The sequence below is a fragment of the Pyxicephalus adspersus genome, chromosome 10 (genome assembly GCF_032062135.1).
Source record: "Pyxicephalus adspersus chromosome 10, UCB_Pads_2.0, whole genome shotgun sequence".
NCBI classification, from domain to species: Eukaryota; Metazoa; Chordata; class Amphibia; order Anura; family Pyxicephalidae; genus Pyxicephalus; species Pyxicephalus adspersus.
In genome coordinates this window covers 43,652,679-43,675,916 of record NC_092867.1, presented here as the reverse complement: position 1 = coordinate 43,675,916, position 23,238 = coordinate 43,652,679, and the positions used below count along the sequence as shown (strand labels likewise).

The following is a 23,238-nucleotide window of genomic DNA, read 5'->3' as shown; positions in this document are numbered from 1 at the left end:
TGTGCATGCACACGGGAATGCATTCATTCCCTGGCAGTAGAATGGGTTTGTGGGCTGAGCTGTGTACATGTAACTCTGTAAACATCCCTGCAATAAAGAATCGGTCTGCTCAAAATTTATTGAATAGTTTGCTCTAAATATGAGGTCTTTAAATAAAGCCAACACTTTATAGAGCACAAGAAGTGCCCAATATTACATTGATTCTTTTGACTACATTTGATCAAACAAAAAGATTCTTGAGACGAAATGTTCACAAAAGCATCAGTGGAATGCTCAGATTGCTGGTTCAATAGCAAATTACTATCACTAACCAGTTTCTGGCAGACTTTTTCCTTATTAAAGGAAATTTTCTCCATTTGTAAGAAAGAACTATGGTTGCTACAGTGGGAGGCATGGTTCTAAGCTTTAACAGGACTTAGGCTGGGTATACATGTGCAATAATTGACGTACGATGCATGAACGAGCACTGTACATACAGTACCGTTCCGCTTTTTAGAGAGGGAAGGCAGAGAACGACAGAGTAGCACACCTCTGCACTCTCCCCTCTTCACTTTCATTATGATCATTCCTTGTTCGTTGTACGTGGATCTGCCAGGACAGTCATCCGGATAACGAAAGATGAGCGCTGTACACACGCCAGAATCTCGTCTGATATCAGCCCTGAGGCGATTGTCGGACGACAATCATCTTACGTGTGTACGTAGCCTTATGTGTTCATGCCTCATTATCGCCTGGATGTCTGTGAGAAGTCATCTATACCCAGAGTTGCAGAGCAATGGCACACAGGACATAAGAGAATAGAAACAATAAGGTCAAATTATATTTACTCAGCAAACTCCCATTGCAAAAAGTAATTTATCAAAGCTAAACTTTAAATTATCACTAATTAAAGTCTTCAAACCAAAGAGCAATGTACAATGTGCAATAACCTTTTCAACTCCAATTGCTGTTGAATAATGAAATCTGATTGGCTGGTATTGCCATCCATGCAATAAGATACAAGCATTCTAGTTTTTTTTTTAGACTAGACTTGACATTATTACAGGCAGTTCATATTATGTATTATTCATTTGTACAGTGAATACATATGCCTGTTGATGATAATCACCTCTTGGCATTTCAGGTGTAATGGCGCCCATTCAGTTAGAAGGTCTGGGCGAGACATTCAGTGACAATATCAGTAGTGAGTTATGGACCTGAGTCATGTGGTGTGCTGAGCCCCCAGCGTGTCACTAATGAACATGCCCATGACACAAAATCAAAGTTAATTTTATCTTGGAAGAGGCAGCTGTGACTTTTGCTGTAAATATGATCCTATTGTTTTCCTGTCAGTATGATGGGTTGTACAGACAAAGTCATTAATAAGACAATTATCACTGAAAACTGAAGCGGCCTATAAGGTGAACATGCTTTTAAAGGTGAATTCTCTCTATGTGGTCAATGTATTATAACAGAAAAAGTTGCCTTGGTATATAACAGTCATTTTTATGATAACAGAAAATTCTAGCTAAGATGTATTTAAAAATACCTTAACCTCTTTATGGCCTGCATCATTCTACTCTGATAAAATGCTATTTGCTAGCAAATGTTTTGAATCCTGGACCAGATCCAATTCAGGATTGCTGGATTACCCAGCTTCACTGATGATGATGCTTTGGAGAGCTTTAATAAATCAGGCCCATTGTGTTAGGTTGCCTTTGGGAACACTTCCATTGAGGAAAGACTTTAAACTCTAAATTGTATGTTTAACCTGTTTAAAGCACATCTCATCAGTATGTCAATCTTCAGACTGCTGGGGATACCCAATTGCTTGACATTATGGAGGAGATGTCTGGAACAAAATTTGGAGCTAATCTAGCTACACTATGCTCACCTTGCCAAAACGCTACAGTTTGAAGAAACACTTTACTCTATTGACGCAAAGCATAATTGCACATTAAGGCTAACTTATCTGCCAAAGTGCCACCTTCCAGTGCTAAAACAACCACTGTTGTCTTTGCTGGGTTTTCTTTTGGGCTTAAAGTCTCTGGCCACCTTCATTGGCAAGGATAGGATGATGGACATGCCGAGACTGTACACATGATATTCAGTATACAGAACTAGAAAAAATGTTGGCAGGCAGAAAGCACTTTGACAGAAAAGACTTCAGGCTTTAAAAATGAAAACCTGCCTGTAAAGTGGGATTTAATGCTTTAACAAACATCAGAAATAGTTGCACTCACAGTCCATCTTCAATAAGGTTTCTCCAAATTTCATGTACTGGTACACAATTACTCTGGGTGCTACTATTCTAGTACTCTACTACTTTGTGCTTGGATGGTCAGTAGTGATCCCTACTGGTCACCACCAAAATGTTGTTCAAACAAGAAAGTAACATGCAAATTGGGTGTTTTGTGTAAAAGTTGTAAAATGTTAAGTAAGAACTTTGACTTGGTTGTTTAAATGGTGTATTCATTTTTCTAACAACCAGAAGTGAAGAAGTATAAAGTTTTGGTAATTGTGTCCAACCACTCTTCTCCTTGTGTCTAGTTAGGTATGAGACTGCTCTCATTTAGGTGATTGTATGCAATCCTAATCCAAAGGCATCACTTGACATGTGTAGCTTAGGCACTGTGATCATTATCTCATCATGTTCTAGATCTAAAAGAAAGTTGGTCATCAAAAAGGAGCTCAAGAGTTATTCTGTGTCAACTCTCCCATAACAAGAATAAACATTGCGGTGTAACACAGCCCTTACCATGGAAATATTTTATTTCCTTTCGTTTTTGATTAATTTGTATAGAATTGATTGAAAATTGGCAAAAATGTCACAGCCTGGTCCCTAATATAACATATCTACAGTGGTTTTATTTTCATACAGGAAAAGCTGACCCAAATACATGCATAGGAAACGCTTTCTGAACATTGTGTTAGCATTATTTTAATATATACCACATTCTTTATGTTATAAATGAAAGGTCTATTTGGGCAAAATGCATTAGCAAATTTTCACAAAAGACCTCCTTTAACTTGCGATCACTAATGCCTTTTCATGGGAGGAAATTGCATGGGATTGTTGAATTAGTTTCCAGGAAATATGCTAAATGAGTAAATTAGTTTTCAAATAACTCTGCAGAGACCATCAGGTACTGTACAGAAGCAAAGCAAAGTGAAACTCTGTTTAAGGTAATCAGCATAACATAGATAAGAAGTGTTATTCCAGAATAATATTACTTAATAGAAATGTGTGAAATGTTTTTAGTGACCACATATGGTACTAGAAGTATATAATTATAAAGCTAAAGTTTGAATAGTTTGCTTGTATTACCACTTTTTCAACAATCTGGTATGAGATTTTGTATGCCACCTGAGCTTCAAAATGACAGGTGGATCTGTATTTGCTATGAACATACTTGCCTTTTTTTCAAGATTTTATAGATCTGTTTGAGCATGTTTTATATGTTGGCTTGGCCTTACAACTGATCTCATGATAGCACTGCGCTGCCCTTTACATTTATGTGACATAGTTGTTTATGATTTTGCAATCATTTTACTATACTCTCCAACTACGGTATAAAATAATATAGCGTGTGTTGACTTTGGCGGCACTACAGAAAAATATTTTACTTCTAACATGACAATCATGCTGGTTTATTTCCAGGCAGTGTTGTGTGTTCTTGCCTGTGGCTTTATTAGACTTTTTCACAGAATTGATTTGTTTGTTTTCCTGTAAGTAACAGGTTTGCTGCTTTTTCAGTTAGCTTAATAATTCTACATTTCCTGCTCATCTTCTCACAGGATTTTAATGAGAAACATGCCCATCTGATGTTTGCCTAATGTTATCCATTGATTTTAGGAGGTGTACACCCAGAAAGTTGGAGACATTTTCTATTTCAGTAAAAGCTGTTATTTGCATGCAATGTTGAGAATTTAATGGGGTGTCAAAGTGCAAATCCATTGTGTGCTTTCAACTTGGACTCCAATGCCAAGATCATCAACTGGAAGACACACTGGCCCTGATTTATTAAAGCTCTCCAAGGCTGGAAAGAATACACTTTCACCAGTGAAGCTGGGTGATCCAACAAACCTGGGATGGATCTGGTCCAGGATTCAAAGCATTTGCTAGCAAATAGCAAATGACATTGAAGAAATCCATTCCAGGTTTGCCTAATCACCTAGCTTCACTGATGAAAGTGTATTCCCTCCAGCCTTGGATTATAAACCTTACCCAGGTTTATCAATTACACCAGATTCAAGAAAAACCTGAATAGTTACTAGTATAGTCCGAAATAATAAGAAAAACAGGCTAAAATAAGTCCCAATGTTCATTGTTAAAAGGGGCCAGATACATTTTAAGTAGAAAAGGACCCAATTTGACGACTGCAACCCCCATTGCTTAGTTGCAAGTAATCTTGGGTCCAGCTTTCCTCAGCCCAGGTCCAAAAACATTCAGGTTCTTTCCATGTTAATACATTTGAAGCAGACTTGTAATTTTAATAACAATTGTAGATAAGGGCTAATATCCCAGAATTTTTATTGTCACTCAGAAACTACATATAAAAAGTAGTCTGGCAAGGAATTAAAAAGATCTATGAAACTTAGGCTATGACTTCCTATGCTGGCCTTTAGAGGTGCAAGCCTGGTATCATAAAAAACACATTCCTGTTACTGGGGAAAAAAGGTTTACTTCTTCCTTAAACCTAACATTTAGTAGTTCTTTGAAACTGAACCAACTTTTTAAATAACGTCTGCTGACAGTTTGAGACTGTGCTACAGTAATTAACATTATGAGGCACACCACTGTGTTATTATAGAAGAGAATAGTTATTGCATATTTACCAAACTTTTTTTGTAGATCTTGTTATACAATTGCTCATTATTAAAGACCAGGAAAAGATCTGTATGGTCAAAAAATAGAAGGGATGATTTCGGGAAAAAGACAATTGGCAACTCTAACCTTAAAAAAACCCTTCCATTCTGTTCCTCCTTTTGTTTCCAGTGTTAATTGATTAGCTGTGGAGTAAAGTGATGGATGATTAAGCAGCTGGCAAAAATACAAAATCAGTTCCCTGACTGACCAAATGTCTGTACTCATAAAGAAATGTGTCATACTGCACGCTGCCTAACAGATAGTGTGACCAAAATGGAGCAATACTGGAGTGGAAAAGACTCGGCATCGGGCATTGACCGGGATGGGGGGGGGGTTAGGGGTAATAACAATATTGAGTGGGTGCCCTTACTATATACCCATATAATAAAAGGATCTCTAGCTAACACATTTTAGGATGTTTTCTTGCACCTATCTGCAAATAATTTTAACAATATATAAAATATATATAAAATATATATATATATATATATATATATATATAAATATACAGTAGTCACAGGATAGCACCACTAAAGGAATACTCCTCTACATCTTTGTGCATTTTCTGGATCATTCACATCTTTGACTTATTAATTAGACTAACAAGAAACCACTAAGATTTAATTCTCACAGGGGAGTAGGTTAGGCATGGGGGAGGCATCAAAGCTCAGATATGGTGACAGTAACATTGGAAGACAATAGTGCATAAGAGGGATCTTTGTCATTTTTCCCTGTGCTGAAAGAAGAGATGCAACATATGACCTTGTTTTTAATGACCTTGATATCAATCTACACATTGTTCTTCTCCAGTGTCAAAACAAATCTCTGTGATTGCAGTACCAACATGGAAGAAGTGCAGGACAAGATTACTCAAATAATAAAAACACAAATTTAGCAATTTAAGCTGCAACATAAAACATACAAAAGCTGAAATCCCTTTTTTTGTTTTTTTTTTCTTGGTTTTTCGATAGGGTAGTGAATGACTGTCCAGAGACACCAACCCCCAATAAAAAAAATGGCTTTAGCTCTTTTAACTTTGGTGAATATTCAACCACAGTTTAAAGAAACTCTTCTTGGTTAAAATATCTATAAACAATCTGTTATTAAATGTAATATTTAGATTCTTTTCACTGATAGAAGTAATTTTTTATTGGAAATACTTCCATTGTGTAATAGTTTTGTGTACAGTAATTATGTGAAAATATTTTGGCCAAGTTTGTTAGGATCTTTAAAGCACCGTTAGATCACTTGGGTTAACATTATAAAAAAAATGCAGACTGTCACATCAATTCCCATAATTTGCAATATGAGCTGCTTCATAAAGAGTAGAGCAGTGTTTACATGGGAGGACAGGAGATGTGGGTAATATATCTACCAAGTGGCACATGTGTTATTTACATTTAGGTACATGTAGTGGGCAACAAGTGAAATTGGGTATCTAGTCAAGTGACAACCAGTATTATGCTATGCCCAATTTGCAAAGTTTTAACCAAAAGTAGCAAGCCATGGGGCTATAATGTTCAAATCTCAATATTATAATTTTTATTATTATCATTACAACAGACTTTATATAGCGCCAACATATTATGCAGGGCTGTACATTAAATAGGGATCCCGCCCGAAGAGCTTACAATATAGGAATTGAACATAACTAAAAATAACTTGCCCTTTTATATAATAGGTTTCTTTTTATTTTTTGTAGGCTCAGATCAACACCAGAATAAAGTTTTCTTTAAACTTTGTATGAAACTTGCCAAAAGAATCAAAAAGGCTTTGAAAATACTTGCTGTAGCCATTTTTCCTATATATGTGAACAAGGAAATAGGAGATTTTAATAGAATTAGGAAATGTACAACCTTAAACCATTGATTTCATGTTCTATGTATGGGGGTTCATCTCACTAATAACCAAAGATAATAATGAATTTAATTTATAAAGAAAGAAGAAGAAAATCATACTAGAAAGCACTGCAGAAAAATGTTTCATCTCCTTGTTTTTTATCCATTTCTCCAGCAGGAATAGAGCCTCTTAGGTGTTTCGAGACCTATAAAGAGTGTTGCTGCATTAACCATGAAATTAAGTTATAGCTCTTTCAGCCCCTCAGGTCCTCCATGTGGTAAAGCAGCACTGCCAATGGTTTGTATAAATTAAGTTTGCAGAACTAAACAGTAAAACAATGAGATAAGGATGAATAATGGAACTTAATGGGCCTTCTTCCGCAGAAGCATGTCAGAGGAATCACTTTATCTACCTGCCAGCTTTCCATCCTTTAGAACCTAGACTATATATAAACCTATTTTGTTATTTATAATTGGTTCTTTTATTATTTTAATAGCAGGTAATTTCATTTTTGATTGCCTAAAAGTTAAAAAACAGGCAATATACAGGAAAAGGTATACACCTTCAATTTACACCCTGAAAAGTATGGGTCTGTCCTTTTCTGCATGTGAATAGTAACCCTTCACTGTTGTAGGTGCTCTAACCAGACGATATAATCCCAGCATATCATTTTTGGTATTAAGAGGGTGAAGAGGGGTGGGGGATGTGGTTATATACCTCCCAGATTTCCTATATTTTTATTGGAAAGCCAGATTATATATATAGAGTTGAAAGCTTGAGAATCTATTCAAACCTTATAGTAGCACTGATGTGCTTGTACTTGGAGGATCTACCTGTATAGAGGCGGGGTTCTCCCCTGGCAAAGAGGTTGTATTTAGTCACTTACAGCTTGTGGGGCTGTGGTGGGTTGGAAACACTTAAAATTGGGCAAACACGACCTAGGCTTTCCATGGTAGGAACATTGTCCTGTGGAAAAAAAGTTTACCATGGGATTTCAGTGGTTTTATGATGGTAAAGGATGGGTATTCATTATAAAATCTTTTTTTTGTAATGTGCTCACTTTTTATTTACATACCCTAAAAACAAGAATTTTAGAGGATGAGCTTAAGAAATTAAAAGTTGGCTATCTTGTAGCTTTGTTTCCAAGACTCTTCAGAACATCATTGATGAGAGAGATAAGGTAAGATAATTATTGATCAGAAGATGGAGATCAGGTCAACTCTACATTGCTCAGCAGGGGTAAAATACCTTGGCCAATATCATTAGGTCCAACTGTGGGGCAGATGAAGTGCTTGTGGAAACTTTTGAAAAACATCAAAAATCTTCTAAAATGCTGTTGGGTAACCAGATAATTATATATAAAAAAAAGATTTTGTGATTTCTGTGTATTTTAATGAAATAGAACAAACTTGCCTGCCTTTACACAATCTGCTGTAAAGTATACAGTGAGTGCTAGAATAAATATACATTAATTCACATGCACAAGCCACTCCAGCGTGACCAATCAAGATAAAGGCTCTGATTTATCAAGCAAGTGCGCATAGGCTCTCTGCGCGTATATACGCGCCAATATACGAGGTGTATTTCCGCGAGCAAGAGTCAGAGCTGGAGCCGAGTGCTAGTACACTGGGCTTCACTTGCCAGCCGGATTCCTGCTTTGATAAATGAGCAATAGGGGTCGAGAATACGCCAATTAAGGCGATTAGTTTGCAGCTGCCCGATTCAAGAGGATCTGTTAAGCTCAGTCAATGGTGAGGTCATAGCAATTAATTAGCGCACACCTGATCCCTGTTCTGTGTGTATCTACAGTCCATTACAGGTCAATTTGAATCTTTAATGCTTCATCATCTTTTGGGTAAGTGCTACATTTTTTATGTTACAGTATACTCATTCATAAAATTGATTCACTTATTGTTACATTTGTTGCACTGTTTTGATCATTTTTGGTTTGCTTTGCAACACTGCAAACTAATTTAGATCAAGCTGTATATATAATAATTAGCACTTTATAATATGTCATCACACAATAGTATGACTGTAAAAAAAATGCCACCAAGCATGTGTGATCTGATTCAAATTTCATTCTAGTTTGGCTTTATAGAAATCAAATGTTTGAAAATAGGATTGTTGCCAATGATGTTATAATACATGTATCAAGGAACATTTAGTGATTTCACTTGTGTGTGTATGTCAAAATACATTTAAATGTATAGAAATACATATGCATTTTCATTATTACTATATTAACTGGACTGGTTTGTGGGGGGGGGTTATTCAAGTAAGTTTGGTATGCATTGATGTTACTTTGTAATCCTCATTATAGTTAGTTTTATCTTTTGCTGCAATGTTTGTGCCTGGTTTGTAATGATGGTTTCTGTTGTTTAGCAATTCTTCAGCAATGTTTTGTCATTTTTTCCACAAATGTACAAATGTCTGCATGGCTTCCACTCCAAACTGCTACGTGAACCCCCTCGTTGCCTTTGTCCCATTCTCAAAGTCACATGTCACATATTGGTATTTGAATGTATTATATACATATTCTTTTATGAATAAATTGTCATGGTTTTTCTTTTTTTGTTTTTTATTAATTGTCTTAGTCTGACATTTGCACTCATGTTGATTTGCCCCCACACAACTCCTGTGTTCATTTGTAGTTGTGTTATCGGTTTGTTGTCATTGTGCTGTGGTGCCTGATCTTAGCACTATTGTATACAAACACACTTCCACTTGTTGTCCAAACTGGTTGTGAATTAGTTGTCCAGCTGAGTTGCATACTCATTCTAACACACCTGATGGTGATGGAAGGAGGTCCAGGTTGCCAAGCACAACATCAAACCACATTGATTGCCAAGCTCACAAGCAGGGTCTCGCACTCTTGAAATGAACAGATGTTGTGTTGTTACTTAACCTAATGCTCATAAATACTGGAGTGTATGCATTATTTAGGTGTTTACATAAAACAAATAGTACTAATATCTAAAACTTCCAGGGACAAATACACTTTGGGCCAAACATATTTTCTTGCTTTTCCAGCCTGTAGGGTGTTTCTGCAGTTTTTAATGGCAATGTAGACCTATATATTGACTTACTCCCCTCAGCTTGGTAGTGGAAGTGCATAAAGGTGGATTCCTCCTTTAACCAGAAGCAATATCATCCATGAAGGTTGCTTGGAGCCAAGCCCATGACATCAGAAATGATAGGAAAAAATAGGCAATCTTTTCAATTTGGAGCATGTTAAGCAACATGCCCAAAAATCCTCTTTGCCTATTTCTTCCTCTTTTATATGTATATGTACACACATAAATGCATACATACATATATATTCATGTATGTACATACATTTGTGCACACGAAGTAAAACAATATACACCTAAAAAGAAAAACTTAATGGAATGAGGATTCTTGTCTGGAAAATTGGTCCGGTGCATTTTTCAACTGATAGAACACTATCACTGATAGATCTTTGGTTAATAGCAAGAGGTATCAAACACTAAAATATCTGTATTTTTTTATAGTAGGACAGATTTTTTTTTTTTACCAAACGATCTTCTTTGTTAAATAGCAAGAGGTATCAAAACACTGAAATATCTGTATTTTTTATATAGTGGGACAGAACTTTTTTTTTACCAAACGGTCTTCTTTGGTTAATAGCAAGAGGTATCAAAGATTGAAATATCTGTATGTTTTTTTTTTTACAGTAGAACAGAAATTTTTCTGTACCAAACTGTCTTTTTTGTTAAATAGCAAGAGGTATCAAACACTAAAATATCTGTATTTTGTATATAGTAGGACAGAATTTTTTTTTCACCAAACGGTAATCTTTGGTTAATAGCAAGAGGTATTAAAGACTGAAATATCTGTATTTTTTATAGTAGGACAGACTTTTTTCTGTACCAAACTGGCTTTTTAGGTTAATAGCAAGCAGTATCAAACACTATATATATATATATATATATATATATATATATATATATAAACATGTGCGTCAAAATATAAATGTATATATATATTCATACACACACACACATCTATATATACATATATATCTATGGACGCAAACAAGAACTTGTGTGTGCCTGTGACATTCGTTGAAAAAATCTAGTTTGCTGGCAAAAGCGAGGTCTCGCCCGCCAGAGCTTGCTGGAATTAATACCCAGGCGGATCTTTGGGTCCGCCATCATATGCGTTTAGATAGGCGCCTGTGTTCATAGCTAAGTTCAGTTAACTCTTTATGAACCTGAAAATATAAGGTAATTTCTAATTTCTCAGCCAATATAAATGTTTGAAACATTTGGACAGCCCAAACATTTTTTTTTAGGTCTAAGTGAAAGATATGTGCCATTAGAAAGAATGTTTTTTTTAGGGGTACAGTGACTTTTAATGAATGCTCGCCAGTGTCAAGTTCACTGAGATGCGTGGTTCGAAGCAAGCAATCATTTCAGTTGATAACTTCTGGGAGAATACGCACCTGTGTATTCTCGCCGGCCGAAATTCGATTGATAAATAGGTTTTTGGCGTCCGATTCTGGATCGCGAATATGCACGAGCGAGTTTCCGATTTGGCTTGATGAATCAGGCTCAATGAAAGACCTGGAACCTGGATAGGAACCTGATGAAGATGTTGGAACCACCAAAGGAGGGTTTAGTTTAACGTTAAGAAGTGGGGTAATCTACAGTAAATCACAGGCACAGGAACCCATAAAATGACTGTGCTTAAATAATTATGAATGTATGCTTTTAATACATTCTATTGCATGCAGATGCAGAAACATTTTTCCAAATCTTGTTCTAAAACTGTAACACAGGGGCAAAGAGAGCGCCTGTGTTACTGGGAAAGTCCTAAATGGTTGGTATATGGGACTGTGGTATCTCAGGTTTCTGTACTGCGGTGAAATCAGGAGAGTTTTGTTGGTAAGGAAGCTCTAGTTTCCCTGAAGATTGTCTAAAATGTCTGTTCTGGGGCTGAATTCACTGGGAATCTGCAACAGCAGGGTAGGGCAAATTTCCAATTCCAGATTTCCAAGGCCAGAAGACTATAAAGCACACCTGGTGCTAAGAAGCTTGGGCTGAGAGTCTAAGCCAAACTTTCCAATGCTGACCTCTTTAGAGAAAGTGCTGTTTTTTTGAAGCAGCCTAGACAGTTGATTTGTGTTTGCCAGGAGGCTATTTCTTTAATTGGAAGAATAAAAAAAAGAATTTTATTTTGTTGAAATACCCCTGCGAAGGGACTGTTTATGTTTCTTTGCCATTATCTGAACTAAATAAATAAATACAGGAGATCTATGGAGACACTGTTGCTAGGAGTTACCTCAATGTCAGCCTGGCTAACGTCAAAACATATCTGCATCACATAACATAAGCATCACATACTGAGGAAAAACTCATGTCATTGTCTCAAATGGTGGTATTTAAACATCAACACATAAATATTTATGTGCACTGAATTAGCCAGTGTTGCTTAACATCTATTGAATAACTACAGGAAGGTAAAAGGATAAGTGTATACTTTAAAAATGGCATTAAATACAAATAACTTAAAAAGAAAAGGTGGCTCCTCTCAAGCTTTCTCCTGTCACCATCATGTTTGGGCCTCTGGGCTACATGTCCCTTTTTTAGAGGAAAGAGCTGGAAAGGGAATTGTAGGAGATGACATGTCTGATTGTGTCCAAGAGCTGATGGAGTAATTGGGAGCAGTTGTTTGAAATGTTCCTACTACAGCTTTGCCTTGCAGCACTGACATGTTACATTATAAAAGTCCGAGCAGTCATGTGCACATCATGCTTCAAGGGCAATGTCATCCATGTTTTATCTTGTTTCAGAAACCTGCTTTTTATATTAGTCAATAATAAAATGTTCTGATATAATAATATAATTGGTAGTTGTAATGGGGAAGAAATAACAAAGATAAATAGGATTAAAGAGTGAAGAGTAATCTTTAAATGTCTCAAGGAGTAATAATTGGCATATTTCATTATTAATGTGAATGTGTTCTTGTAGTTAAGTGATAGGTTGTGTCTGACAATATACTATATATTATATAACATATATATACAAGGACGCAGCATGGTTGGCTCAGTAACATTCTATCGCCTTTGCAGTGCTGAGTCCTAGGTTCTAATCATGACCAGGGCACTATCTAGAAGGAGTTTGTATGTTCTGCCCATGTTTGTGTGGGTTTCCTCTGGGCACTCTTGTTTCCTCCCACCTCCCAAAAACATGCAGTTTGGTTAAATGGCTTAATAACAAATGACTATGGTAGGGACATTAGATTGTGAGCCCCTTTGAGGGACAGCTAGTGACATGATTATGGTGTGAGTTGCGTAATACAAACAAGCAAATAGAAAAATAATATGTTAATAAAATGTAGGTGAGTGAATGTGTGACACAAATAAAATATATAAAAACATATGAAACCTCCCTGTAAGGCCCTGGTCAGCACCAGTCCCCCAATCTAACACCCCAGTCTTCACCTATAGCACGCCCCTGCTCAGCCTCGGGGGGACTGGTTGCGTCTCCCAGCGTTGGTTGCCCCAGGACTAACTTCGCAAGGGATGGTGTCTAGGGATGGGCTGGCAGCAAGCCAAGGAGCCCACAGATAAAGTAGTACCAAGATTCCAACAAAGCTAAGTCCAGAATGCAGAGCAGAGGTCATACACAGAATATCTGTCTACCAAACTAAGTACACAAGGGCAAAACACAAACGAGACAGACCCACCCAGCCTATGAGTTGACACACTGGAGCAGCAGCATATTGATCAGAACTCCTTTCTGCTCAGCGCTTACTCTCCTATAAGCAAGCAAAGCTTTAAACTGATAGCAATGTGCAAACCCTGATTGGCTCAGAATACTGCACTTTCCTTTCCTAGTCTTCTACTAAACAGGGTTTTACTGAAGGCCAATACCATGTCAAAATCTCAAGTCTTCAACAGACTTCAACAAACACCATTTTAGGTGAATTGATCTAAAGCAAACAATATTTTGGGGTGTATTGACTCAATTACTATCTACTAATAAGGTATCACATTTGGCTTTTTTCTCATATAAAGAACCTACGGTAACTTTTTTGGAATGTTTCATAAATTCATACATTCATACATCATAAATTTCATACATTCATGCCTTGTGTTTTTGCCAACATTGCATATCACAGAACAGTCCAACCTCCTGTAACCTATTGAAACCTAACTTTGTTTTGTTTGCTCTGTAGGGATTTGCATTGATTTTAGATTAAATTCATTTCCATCTGGCCTGAATTTCATTTCAACAGAATGGCCTGTAGAATTGTTCCATATGAGAAGGGTAGGTGATGCAGATAATGCATTGAACAGAGTCCTAAAAGTTAATTACAGCTACACTGTGTAATAAATAATACTAAGGAGCAAAGGAATGCTCACCATTGTGTCATTTATTAATGCAGTCACATGTATCACGCACTGCACAGCACTTCTCTGGATCTGACCAGCTTTCAGCTACAAATATAAAGCATGCCTATTTTTTAGATGGTGTCCCCAACTGCCCCTTTGATGGATTAGCTGAGCACAGGAGCTCTGCCCATCCAGTTACTGGACAACACCAGTTGTTAGTCTCACAAACAATGTTTTCCAGCCATTCTACACAAAAAAACAAAACACTGTTATTATAGGTTTTAGTTGCATGCATTTGCAAATAAGTACACCTTTTACGGTTTTGTGACACAACACAAAGTCACATGGTATTTTAGCAAGTTCTAAAATTATTTAAATCTAATCTCAGGTATAAAACAGATCCACTGTTTAACAAAAAATAAAACAAAAACATAAAGAAATTATTTTCTGTCGCTCACATCATTGTGAAGGAATTTTGGACTGATTATCACAACATTGATTCAGTTTATTTAAGGTTTGTGGGCACTCCTTTGCAGCATTCCTATGAACAGCTCCCTTAAGGTCATGCCACAGCATTTTGTTTGGGTTGACATCTGGACTTTGATCAGGTCTTTATAGCTCCATAAATATTTCTTTTTTCAGCTATGCTGTTGTAGATTTGCTTGTCTCCTTGGGATCATTGTCCTATTGTGTGATTCAATTTCAGCCAAGCTTTAGCTGATTTGCAGATGGCCTCACATTTGACTTCAAAATACTTTGGTGTACAGTGGAGTTCAAGGTTGACTTATGTCTTTCCTTCTTGAAATTGTGTTACACCCACCTTAAAGTTCCAGGCCAACAAATGACAAAAAAAGTTTGGTAATCACACCAGTCCATTAACAGTTAATTGAGTGCATTCAATCAGCAGCACCTGGCTGCTACCTAATCTCTTATATCCTATGGAAGTGCCGTAGGTATACGGCGTTTCTCACACACTACTGCATTTTGACTTAGTCAACTGAAAAATACAGTATAATATGTCATATGGTATTAATCAGAGGTTGTATTTACCTAAGACCTACGATGAACTGGATTTTTTTTCTATGTCCTGATATAAAAAATTACAAATTAAAGAAGATATACTGTATAAGGAAGATGTATGACTGTATATGGAAGCCACTATCCCTTGTTATATAAAATAGGATCCTAAATCTAAACTTTCAAAGCACCAAAGAAACATATGAATAGATTTGAAGAGATATACCTAGGGGCTGCCCATTCATATCACAACCCTTACACATCACAATGGCAGCCAAATGTGTGGCAAGTAATATCTGTTTTTAAAGTATATAGTTGAGGCAGTGTGTAATTGCAGGCTGGCTGGTAAATGTGCGTGCAAATTTGAGCGTGCTTTGCGTGCTTTGATTTGTTGTGTGAAGGGCCATTTCCGTGTGCACCTTGTCTAGAGGCCAGTTAGAGATTGTTCTGAATAGTTACTATTTTGGTTTTGCTAGTTGTCATAGTCCATTGGTTGGATTTTCTGAGCTGTTAATGACAAGTATGCTCCTGTGAGCACTGGAAAGATGGGAGACCTGAGGTCACTGGGGTATAAAGCATTGAGTGATTTTTTTTTAACCCAGTCTGCTATTGTTGATCTGCAAGGCTGCTAAAATCATTCTTGAACATTACAAAACTAGACTTGATAGAATTGGAAGCAAAGAAAGGCACAACTCATATGTTATCCAGAGGGATATATGTGTAACTTTGTGTGTGTTTTATATTTTTGCTACTGATAAAATGCCCTTCCATGATTAATGTAAACCTGGAAGACAGTTTCTTCTGCATTATCTATATTGGTGGTCTGGAGCACTGGGTAGCAGGGCTACCTGTACAATTAGAATGTTGTCAATCTTCTCAAGCACAGGTTTTGGAGGAATGGTGAGCTTTTTTGATAATGAGCGAGTGAGCAATGAGTGAGCTTTACTGACAATGTACTTCTATTTGCCCACATGCCTCATAAAATTCCGGATGCCCCAACATTACACAGTTTAACCATGAAGAACCACAGAGGTCAGAGGGCTTAGGAAATATAAGCTCTTAAACAAGCATTGCTCTCCCTCTATGGAAAATCAAATTTGGAGTTCTGATTCCGCTGCCAACTTGGCTATTTATGATCCTTTAGCTTTCATTTCTCCTTGACAGTTCGGAAGCTGAATATCAAACGCTGGACTTGATTAACTTTAGAAAAATGGAGTCCTCTGTCTGCTGATCAATAGCTTTTGTTGTCTAGCAAGGCCATAAATTTACTGAGCAATTTGTAGAAAGATCCTACAAGATCTGGCAGGTACCTGGCTTCGTCCAAGTGACTTGTTCTGCAGAATTTAACCCTTTAAATGTCCAAAGGCTTGCAATTTCAGTAGTATAATGAACACATCTTAGCAATGTGTAACAAAATATTGTTGGTACAGTTTGTCTTAAAGTTTTGCACCTGAGGGAAATGTGAAACCTAATATGATTTAACAAATTTAAAACCATTGGCTGGCTGAGTAAAGTGACTATGTGCCTCAAAGTGTTAAAGGATGATGGCCAGCCAGTTACCATTTTTAGAAAGAGGTCTGCAATTCAAATGTTCCCAGTACAGATTCCTTCAAATTTATGCTGTCATGAAATTAAAAGCAGGCTATCATTAAGTGAACCCTGTAGCTGTTGTGATCACTTTGCAATTTTAAAAATTACATAAGGACATGGTATGTTGTAATGAATAAATAAATGTAAAGACTTGAATCAAGTTTTGCCTTATCGAAGACCTTTGCAGAAAACTTCTGCAAAAACCTCCAGTTTTATAGTCTAATAGAAATGACTAAATGTGTGAAAATACATTTAATATTAACCTTCAAATGCCTCAATTTTGCTGTACATGAAGTGTAGCAGAGTTTTTTTATGTGTGCTACAATTTTAATACCAAGATTTATGGCATTCATAAATATTTCTTGTGATCACTATATGAAGTAGTTGGTTTGTTCTAACTCGAGTCAGTACTTTTTGTCCACATTAAATATTTGTAAAGGTAAAGTAATTGTCCTACAACAGATTTTGGTGTATGTAAGGAGATCTGCACCTCTACTGCTATCTTAGATCTGAATATAGACCAGAGAGACCAAAACAAACATATTCGTGTAACAGGAATACAGAGAAACACACTAGAAATATTGGTTCCCTTCGCCAATTAGAAAGTGAGTGAAATGTAGTAAAAGACACTTTACTTAAAAGCATTTACAGAAAGACATGTAAGTGGAGATCAGTGATATCCATCAGTGCTTGCAAATGGTGCTCCAATGCTTTATTTATGCTTCCTCCGTATTAACCATTTGTAAGCAGTGTTCTATTTGGAGCCTAAACTGGACAACAGAAATTACCACCCACAAATCAGTCTGGCTGGGTTTGGCAGTTCAAGGTACCATTCTAAAGAACAGCATATATTGTTACAGATACACCGTCTACTGCTGGCCTTTGTAAAGCCATATCTAAAATGGTAGTTTATAGGTGAAATAGCTTTCCATGTATAGATTGCCAGTGTTGTAAACATTGCTATTCAAAGTTTAGTGACTTGTGAGTCTAAAATACTGCGCTAAGCATTTTTTTTTGTTCATGTCAATTTATAGCCTCTTGTCTATCCAATGTTAGGCCAATCAAGACTTGTATGTTATAAAAACTGACCCAAAACAATATGGTCTGTGCGACTAAAATACTATTTAGAGATGTACAACCCAGTCCTACCACATGCAATTAACACTAATAACATTGTACTCCATCTTGGTATCCCATTTTTAGTGTATAATTATATTAGACTTTTAGTCCAGTTTTACACAGCATTGGAACTGCTATACATAATGTGGAATCCTACTTGAAATCAATCATTATATTTTGAATCCAACCAAACAAGGGCTATGGCAACAGATCAACAACCAATAGAAAATCAAACCAAATCAAATCAAAACCTTCTTTAAACAGGGAGAAAGCTTAGAACCCTAAGACGTTATAATAAGGACAATAGTACCAGTACCCAAGATTGAATCATTTAAATGTTCAGCCTCATGCTGAAGTTTTTGGCTTCACTAGGTCTAGATCTTGCGGTCTAGTGAAAGAATTAAGATAAAATCCTCAAAGCTCCAAAATCAGAATCTGTATTTATTAAACACAGATAACCCACTTTTTAATATACAAAGTGCTCTATATAATTTCATGATCCTATTTCAAAAATTGAATTTACAAAAGGAATTTGTACAAGAAAGGAGGACACATATTGACAGTGTAAATGTATAAATGTAATTTGATGTACAAAGGACCTATGGTAAATTTATTTGAAACACTGTGAACAATTATCCATTTACCTTGACCAGGTATGGTTAGGTGCAGTGGGAGTCACTTTTTTATTGGTCACATATAAGGCTGCAGGCATTTACTAAAAGTCAAATATCAGATGAAGTGGAACAAACAAACAGTACATGTATAGCATGTTTAATTTAATTAAAAAAATGTTACTATCAAGAGATCCTGTACCAAAAAGTATTGTTTATTTAGGCTGTTATTAGATACTGGTAAACTTATTGGTGCCAAATTGTGAAGTAAGAAAGTATTATCTGAAAGCCCTCCACAGGCCCAGAGGAATTTTGAAAATGTTTTTTTCTGAAGGTTGAAGATGATAAAATATGCTCCTTGTGACCCCTAAGTTTTTGGCCTTTTTTAATATACCCACAAATACTAATTTAAAAACAAAACTCATAAACTGATGCCCTTTTGCTTGGTTTTTCTAGTATGCAATTACTAGACCACATAGCAGAACTCCTCCATACCAATTGAGGGAAAGGTTTAGATAAATGTCCACTTAATGTAGGTTTCTATCTCTGTTACTGGATTAAGAGATTCAGTACTCCTCATTTATAATTTGAGCACCAGTTTTGAGTTGACGAACGAGCATTCAGAATATAGCACAGAAATGTAAAATGAAAGGACAGCTCTTGGCGTATATTAACATGGCTCTTGTTAATAGCTTTACACTAAACATGACCATTTAATTGTTAATCAAAATGAGACGCTGAGCTCTTAACAGGTGCACCTTGGAAGGAACCTGCTCTTTCACTGACCCCAATTATTTATTCAATGGTCTAATATGTAATAGATGTGTTTATTAGGAAATAATTAAAAACAAAACAGTAAGACACATTAGAATTGAAATGAAGTAATGGTATAGCTAGGGAGGGGGGGTGATTTTAAACAGGAAATTGAAAAGTAAAGGTCCCATAGCAGTTTCCTGGGGAAACAGTCAGGCAGCCTGATAAATACACATTACATTGCAATGATTACTTGAAATCACCTGCATTTTCCCCTGTGCATGCAAAGAAGTGGACTTGATGCTTAAAACACAGACAGAGAAAGCAACATAGCACTATTCACATATTACCAGCTGTGTGACACTGAAATTTAATGAGACAAAGGGGGCTAAAAACTCACAAATTAATAGTCATCATACTATAATTCTGAGGTCAAGTAAAGGAAATATCAGCAGACCATAACACACGGGGGTCGGGATTACTGTGGCTGTACCTGTATCCGACAATGACAAATGGTACTGTTTTGTATGTCAATAATTGAAGAAGTTCCGGAGCTGGACTGAGGTTAGGAAAGCACAATAGCATGTATTTAACCCAATTATGAACCAAATGTTTTTGCATTATTAAAATCTGATTTATGGTAAATAGCCTAAATTAAAATCTAAAAATAATACTGTTTATTGCAGGATTAAATTAGACCTATACTTGAGTATTGCTCCAGATGGGTAAGGGATGGGGGTTTAGAACACCACCAGTTGGTGTCCCTGCTGGGACGATCCAGCTTCTCCATTTGTTCTTTGGACCATTGCTTTGTGAGTAAAAATTGAAGGGTAATCTAAATATTACTATAGCCCTTAATACGAGAGTAAGGGATTGTCTTTAACTGGGGGGAACCTGTTCTTTTGACAAGTATCAGAGGAGTGAATAAATATCACTTTAAGGGAGTAACTGCTTACGAACAGAAATATTTCCCTGACTGGGCATATATTTGTGATTCTGGAATAAAGTAAAGACTACTATATTCTCTAGGAATTTTCCAGAAAAGTACTACCATGTTTGCCTTGGGCAAGTGAATGACCAACAGTGGTCATCCCAGGGTGCCATTTGCTTGTCCTCCTCTCTCCATAGAATGGTGCTTTGTGTAACTTTGTGTCTATTTTGGTGTCACTAGAAATGATCAGGAAATATCGTTTTCAGTGACATTGCATCCAACACTGTATACCTATCTTGGAATTGTTATTTTGTATAACAAAATCATGTATAACATGACAAAGATAAAAAGGCCTTAATAAACTCACCAACAAGATGCCCCAGATCAGAAATCGCTTCAGTATCTTGAGAGGAAACTTTCGATATATAAGAATAATCTTCCCAGCCTACAAATCAAAAGAAAAGATACTAAGCCATCACTACGAAGACCTACAGATAAAACTGTTTATATATTTCCTCCTATGCAGTTTATGTTGGCTTTTATATCATCTTCTGTGGCACTGTACAACAGACAATACACAAGTAATTTATTTTTAACATGGGGAACCCCTTATGATAAGTTTCAGGATTTCAAGGAACCCCTTCTATAATTACTATATCTACAAATCACAGTTGGCATTGTTGCCAGTAGAAGAATGCCTCTTACATTGCTGGTCAGTGGAAAAAATGTCACCCTTACAGATGGCCACATTGGTGTCAGTTAAACTTAACTTGAGAGTCACAAATTTCTCACAAAACCCTGGAGAAACACTACAATACACAGTACTGACATTAACAATATGGGGAATACAGCAAGTCATCATGGAAACTATAGGAAGGACCCCTAGCTTTTCAAGCTCCCAATAAAATATTTAATAAAAAAATTTATTACACATACATTTTTAGATTGGTCTGTTTCTTAGCTTGTCACCAGCGCATAAAAAGATCAATGAAGTGGCTCAGATGGACGTGACCCTACTGTACCTAAAGAAATGAGAATGTCATGTGCTAATAAAGTTTCTACCTTAAAGTATGGGGGTTTATAGTGTTGGTCTCTAGCTCCAATACTTTTGAGCTGTTGCTGTTGACATTCTTAATTTGCATGTTCAGTGAATGACTCAGAAATTTGCAATCAGGTCAGCAATCGAAGCCTACATAATGGAAGATGCCCTTTTAATCCATGCACACAGATCTTAGCACCACAAACTCCTCCAAAGCATATAGTCAGGAACTTTGAGTATATAATATAGTTGGGAACTTTTCTTTCTGTGAGCTGCTGTAAAGCAGTTTGGACTGAAACGCTTAAGTGCCTGTGTTCACGGATTAGGTATTTATGGAAAGGGAGGTGAATAAGAGGCGGAGAGTTTTTAGCTCCAAGACATGGATGTGGCATTTTAATCTGACCAATTCTGTATAGGGATAGGTGGTACTTATGTATTTGTCCTATATAAGGTTGCAGGATTCCTAACTAATAATGTGATAATACATTTTATGTGACATAGTCATTGTTCTGGCATTTATAGCTATGTATAGTGTTTTTTTTTTACCTGGATATTTGTTTGTTTCAATATAACATTGGAGATGTTTCCTCTCTACTCTTCCCTGTAATGTACTTTTACACAAATATTTTGTTATTCACTTACTTAAGTGGGATTTATTTTCCTTTCACAGGTTTAATGCATTCACATTTGCTCTGCAGCAGGCTGAGATTGGGTTTCCAGTTACAAACCTCTGCAGAAACACTTGGGGCCATTATCAATTATTGGTAATATGTCCTTCTGTGCAGAGCAAGCATGCATGAACAAAGGCATAATGCTGCACATCCCAGGATCACATAATGCAGGAATATGTCTATTCCCTGGATAAATTATGGTTGATGAAAATTAGTATAGTCACACATTATACAGGAAAACTAGACAGTGATTTCAGAAAATGAAGGGAAATAGAAAGTGGTATTGCAATGACAATATCCCCATATATATTCAGTAATATATATTGGTATTGTGTATATTTTATATCTTACACAGGTGAACTTGCTCTTTAATATGTTAACTAAATAAATCAATCTATATATTATGTTACGTTTACTTAATAATATGGAAGCATTTTTTTTCTGTACTGATCTGCCTAATAATATTCTGATTCCTTTGTGCCACCAAAACAGGCTCTACAAGACCCCTCAAAGTTGTTCTATGGTATGTGGCACCAAGAAGTCGACAGCAGATCCTTTAGGTCATTCTGCCTCCACAACCGCCTCTTTCTTTACAGCATGTGCAGTGAGATCAGCTCTCTTTTTTTTCCCCTTCACAGTGGGCTAAGTCACCCGATCTTGCACCTGTGCAGTGCGAAATTGGGTGACATATTAAGAAGACAAGAAGGGAGGAGTGAAGATGGTGGCACCTGGCGTGCCAGGACACGGAGGAATTACAGGACGATGCGGTACCGGAATGCGGTAAGGTCCAGCGGCAACGAAGGATCTCCTGGATTAAAAGTAAGTCAATTTTTTTTATTTTCAGTTTAGTTCCGCTTTAAGGAAAACTTATTTTTTTTTTTTTTTTTGGTCAAAAGCTTTGTAATTTGAATTGATTGTCAGATTGTTGTGAAAATAAATGTATTAATTATGCTTATCCCTACTGTGGTGTGGATAACTGATTGCATTTCCTTGGACCACTTTTTGCAGATGATAACCTCTGCATACACTACCTGCTGTTCTTGAGGATGCTTCAAACCCAACAAGCCCTCACAATTTGGCTCTTGTCAAAGTTGAGATCCGTAAGGTCATTTCAGACTTCCAGTTGACTTACAGCATTATACTCCAGATTTATCAAAGCTCACAACCACTCCACCATTTTGTGCATGGGGTTGCAGTGAGGATTCAAGAACATGTTGCTTCTAGCTACAAGGTTGTTTTTCTTCCCCTGGAGGAATAATTGCATCACATGCAAACATATCAACCTGTACTTCAGTTTGTCGCTCCCTCGTGCATAGAAGCAGTTTGCTATGTATCAGGGGGAAGCTAACCATGTGGTTTTCACCACAAGTGTCAGAGGGTGTCCAACACATCACCTGCTATCTAATATACATTGCATGGCTGTATTGTTCAAGACCATAAAAAATTGTCAGAAATT

General features: G+C 36.6%; 1 protein-coding gene across 2 annotated transcripts in view; it reads right to left on the bottom strand.

Moving 5' to 3' along the window:
- The window catches only part of LOC140339683 (heparan-alpha-glucosaminide N-acetyltransferase-like), a 143,469-nt gene that overhangs the window by 18,721 nt on the left and 101,510 nt on the right, over positions 1-23,238 (bottom strand). Inside the window, exon 15 of one of the 2 annotated variants that reach the window (XM_072424480.1) lies at positions 20,440-20,517. The exons of the other annotated variant lie outside the window; for it this stretch is intronic. Coding sequence (XP_072280581.1) covers positions 20,440-20,517 — 78 coding nt within the window. The remainder of the gene's footprint in view (positions 1-20,439; positions 20,518-23,238) is intronic. 2 annotated transcript variants of the gene reach the window in all.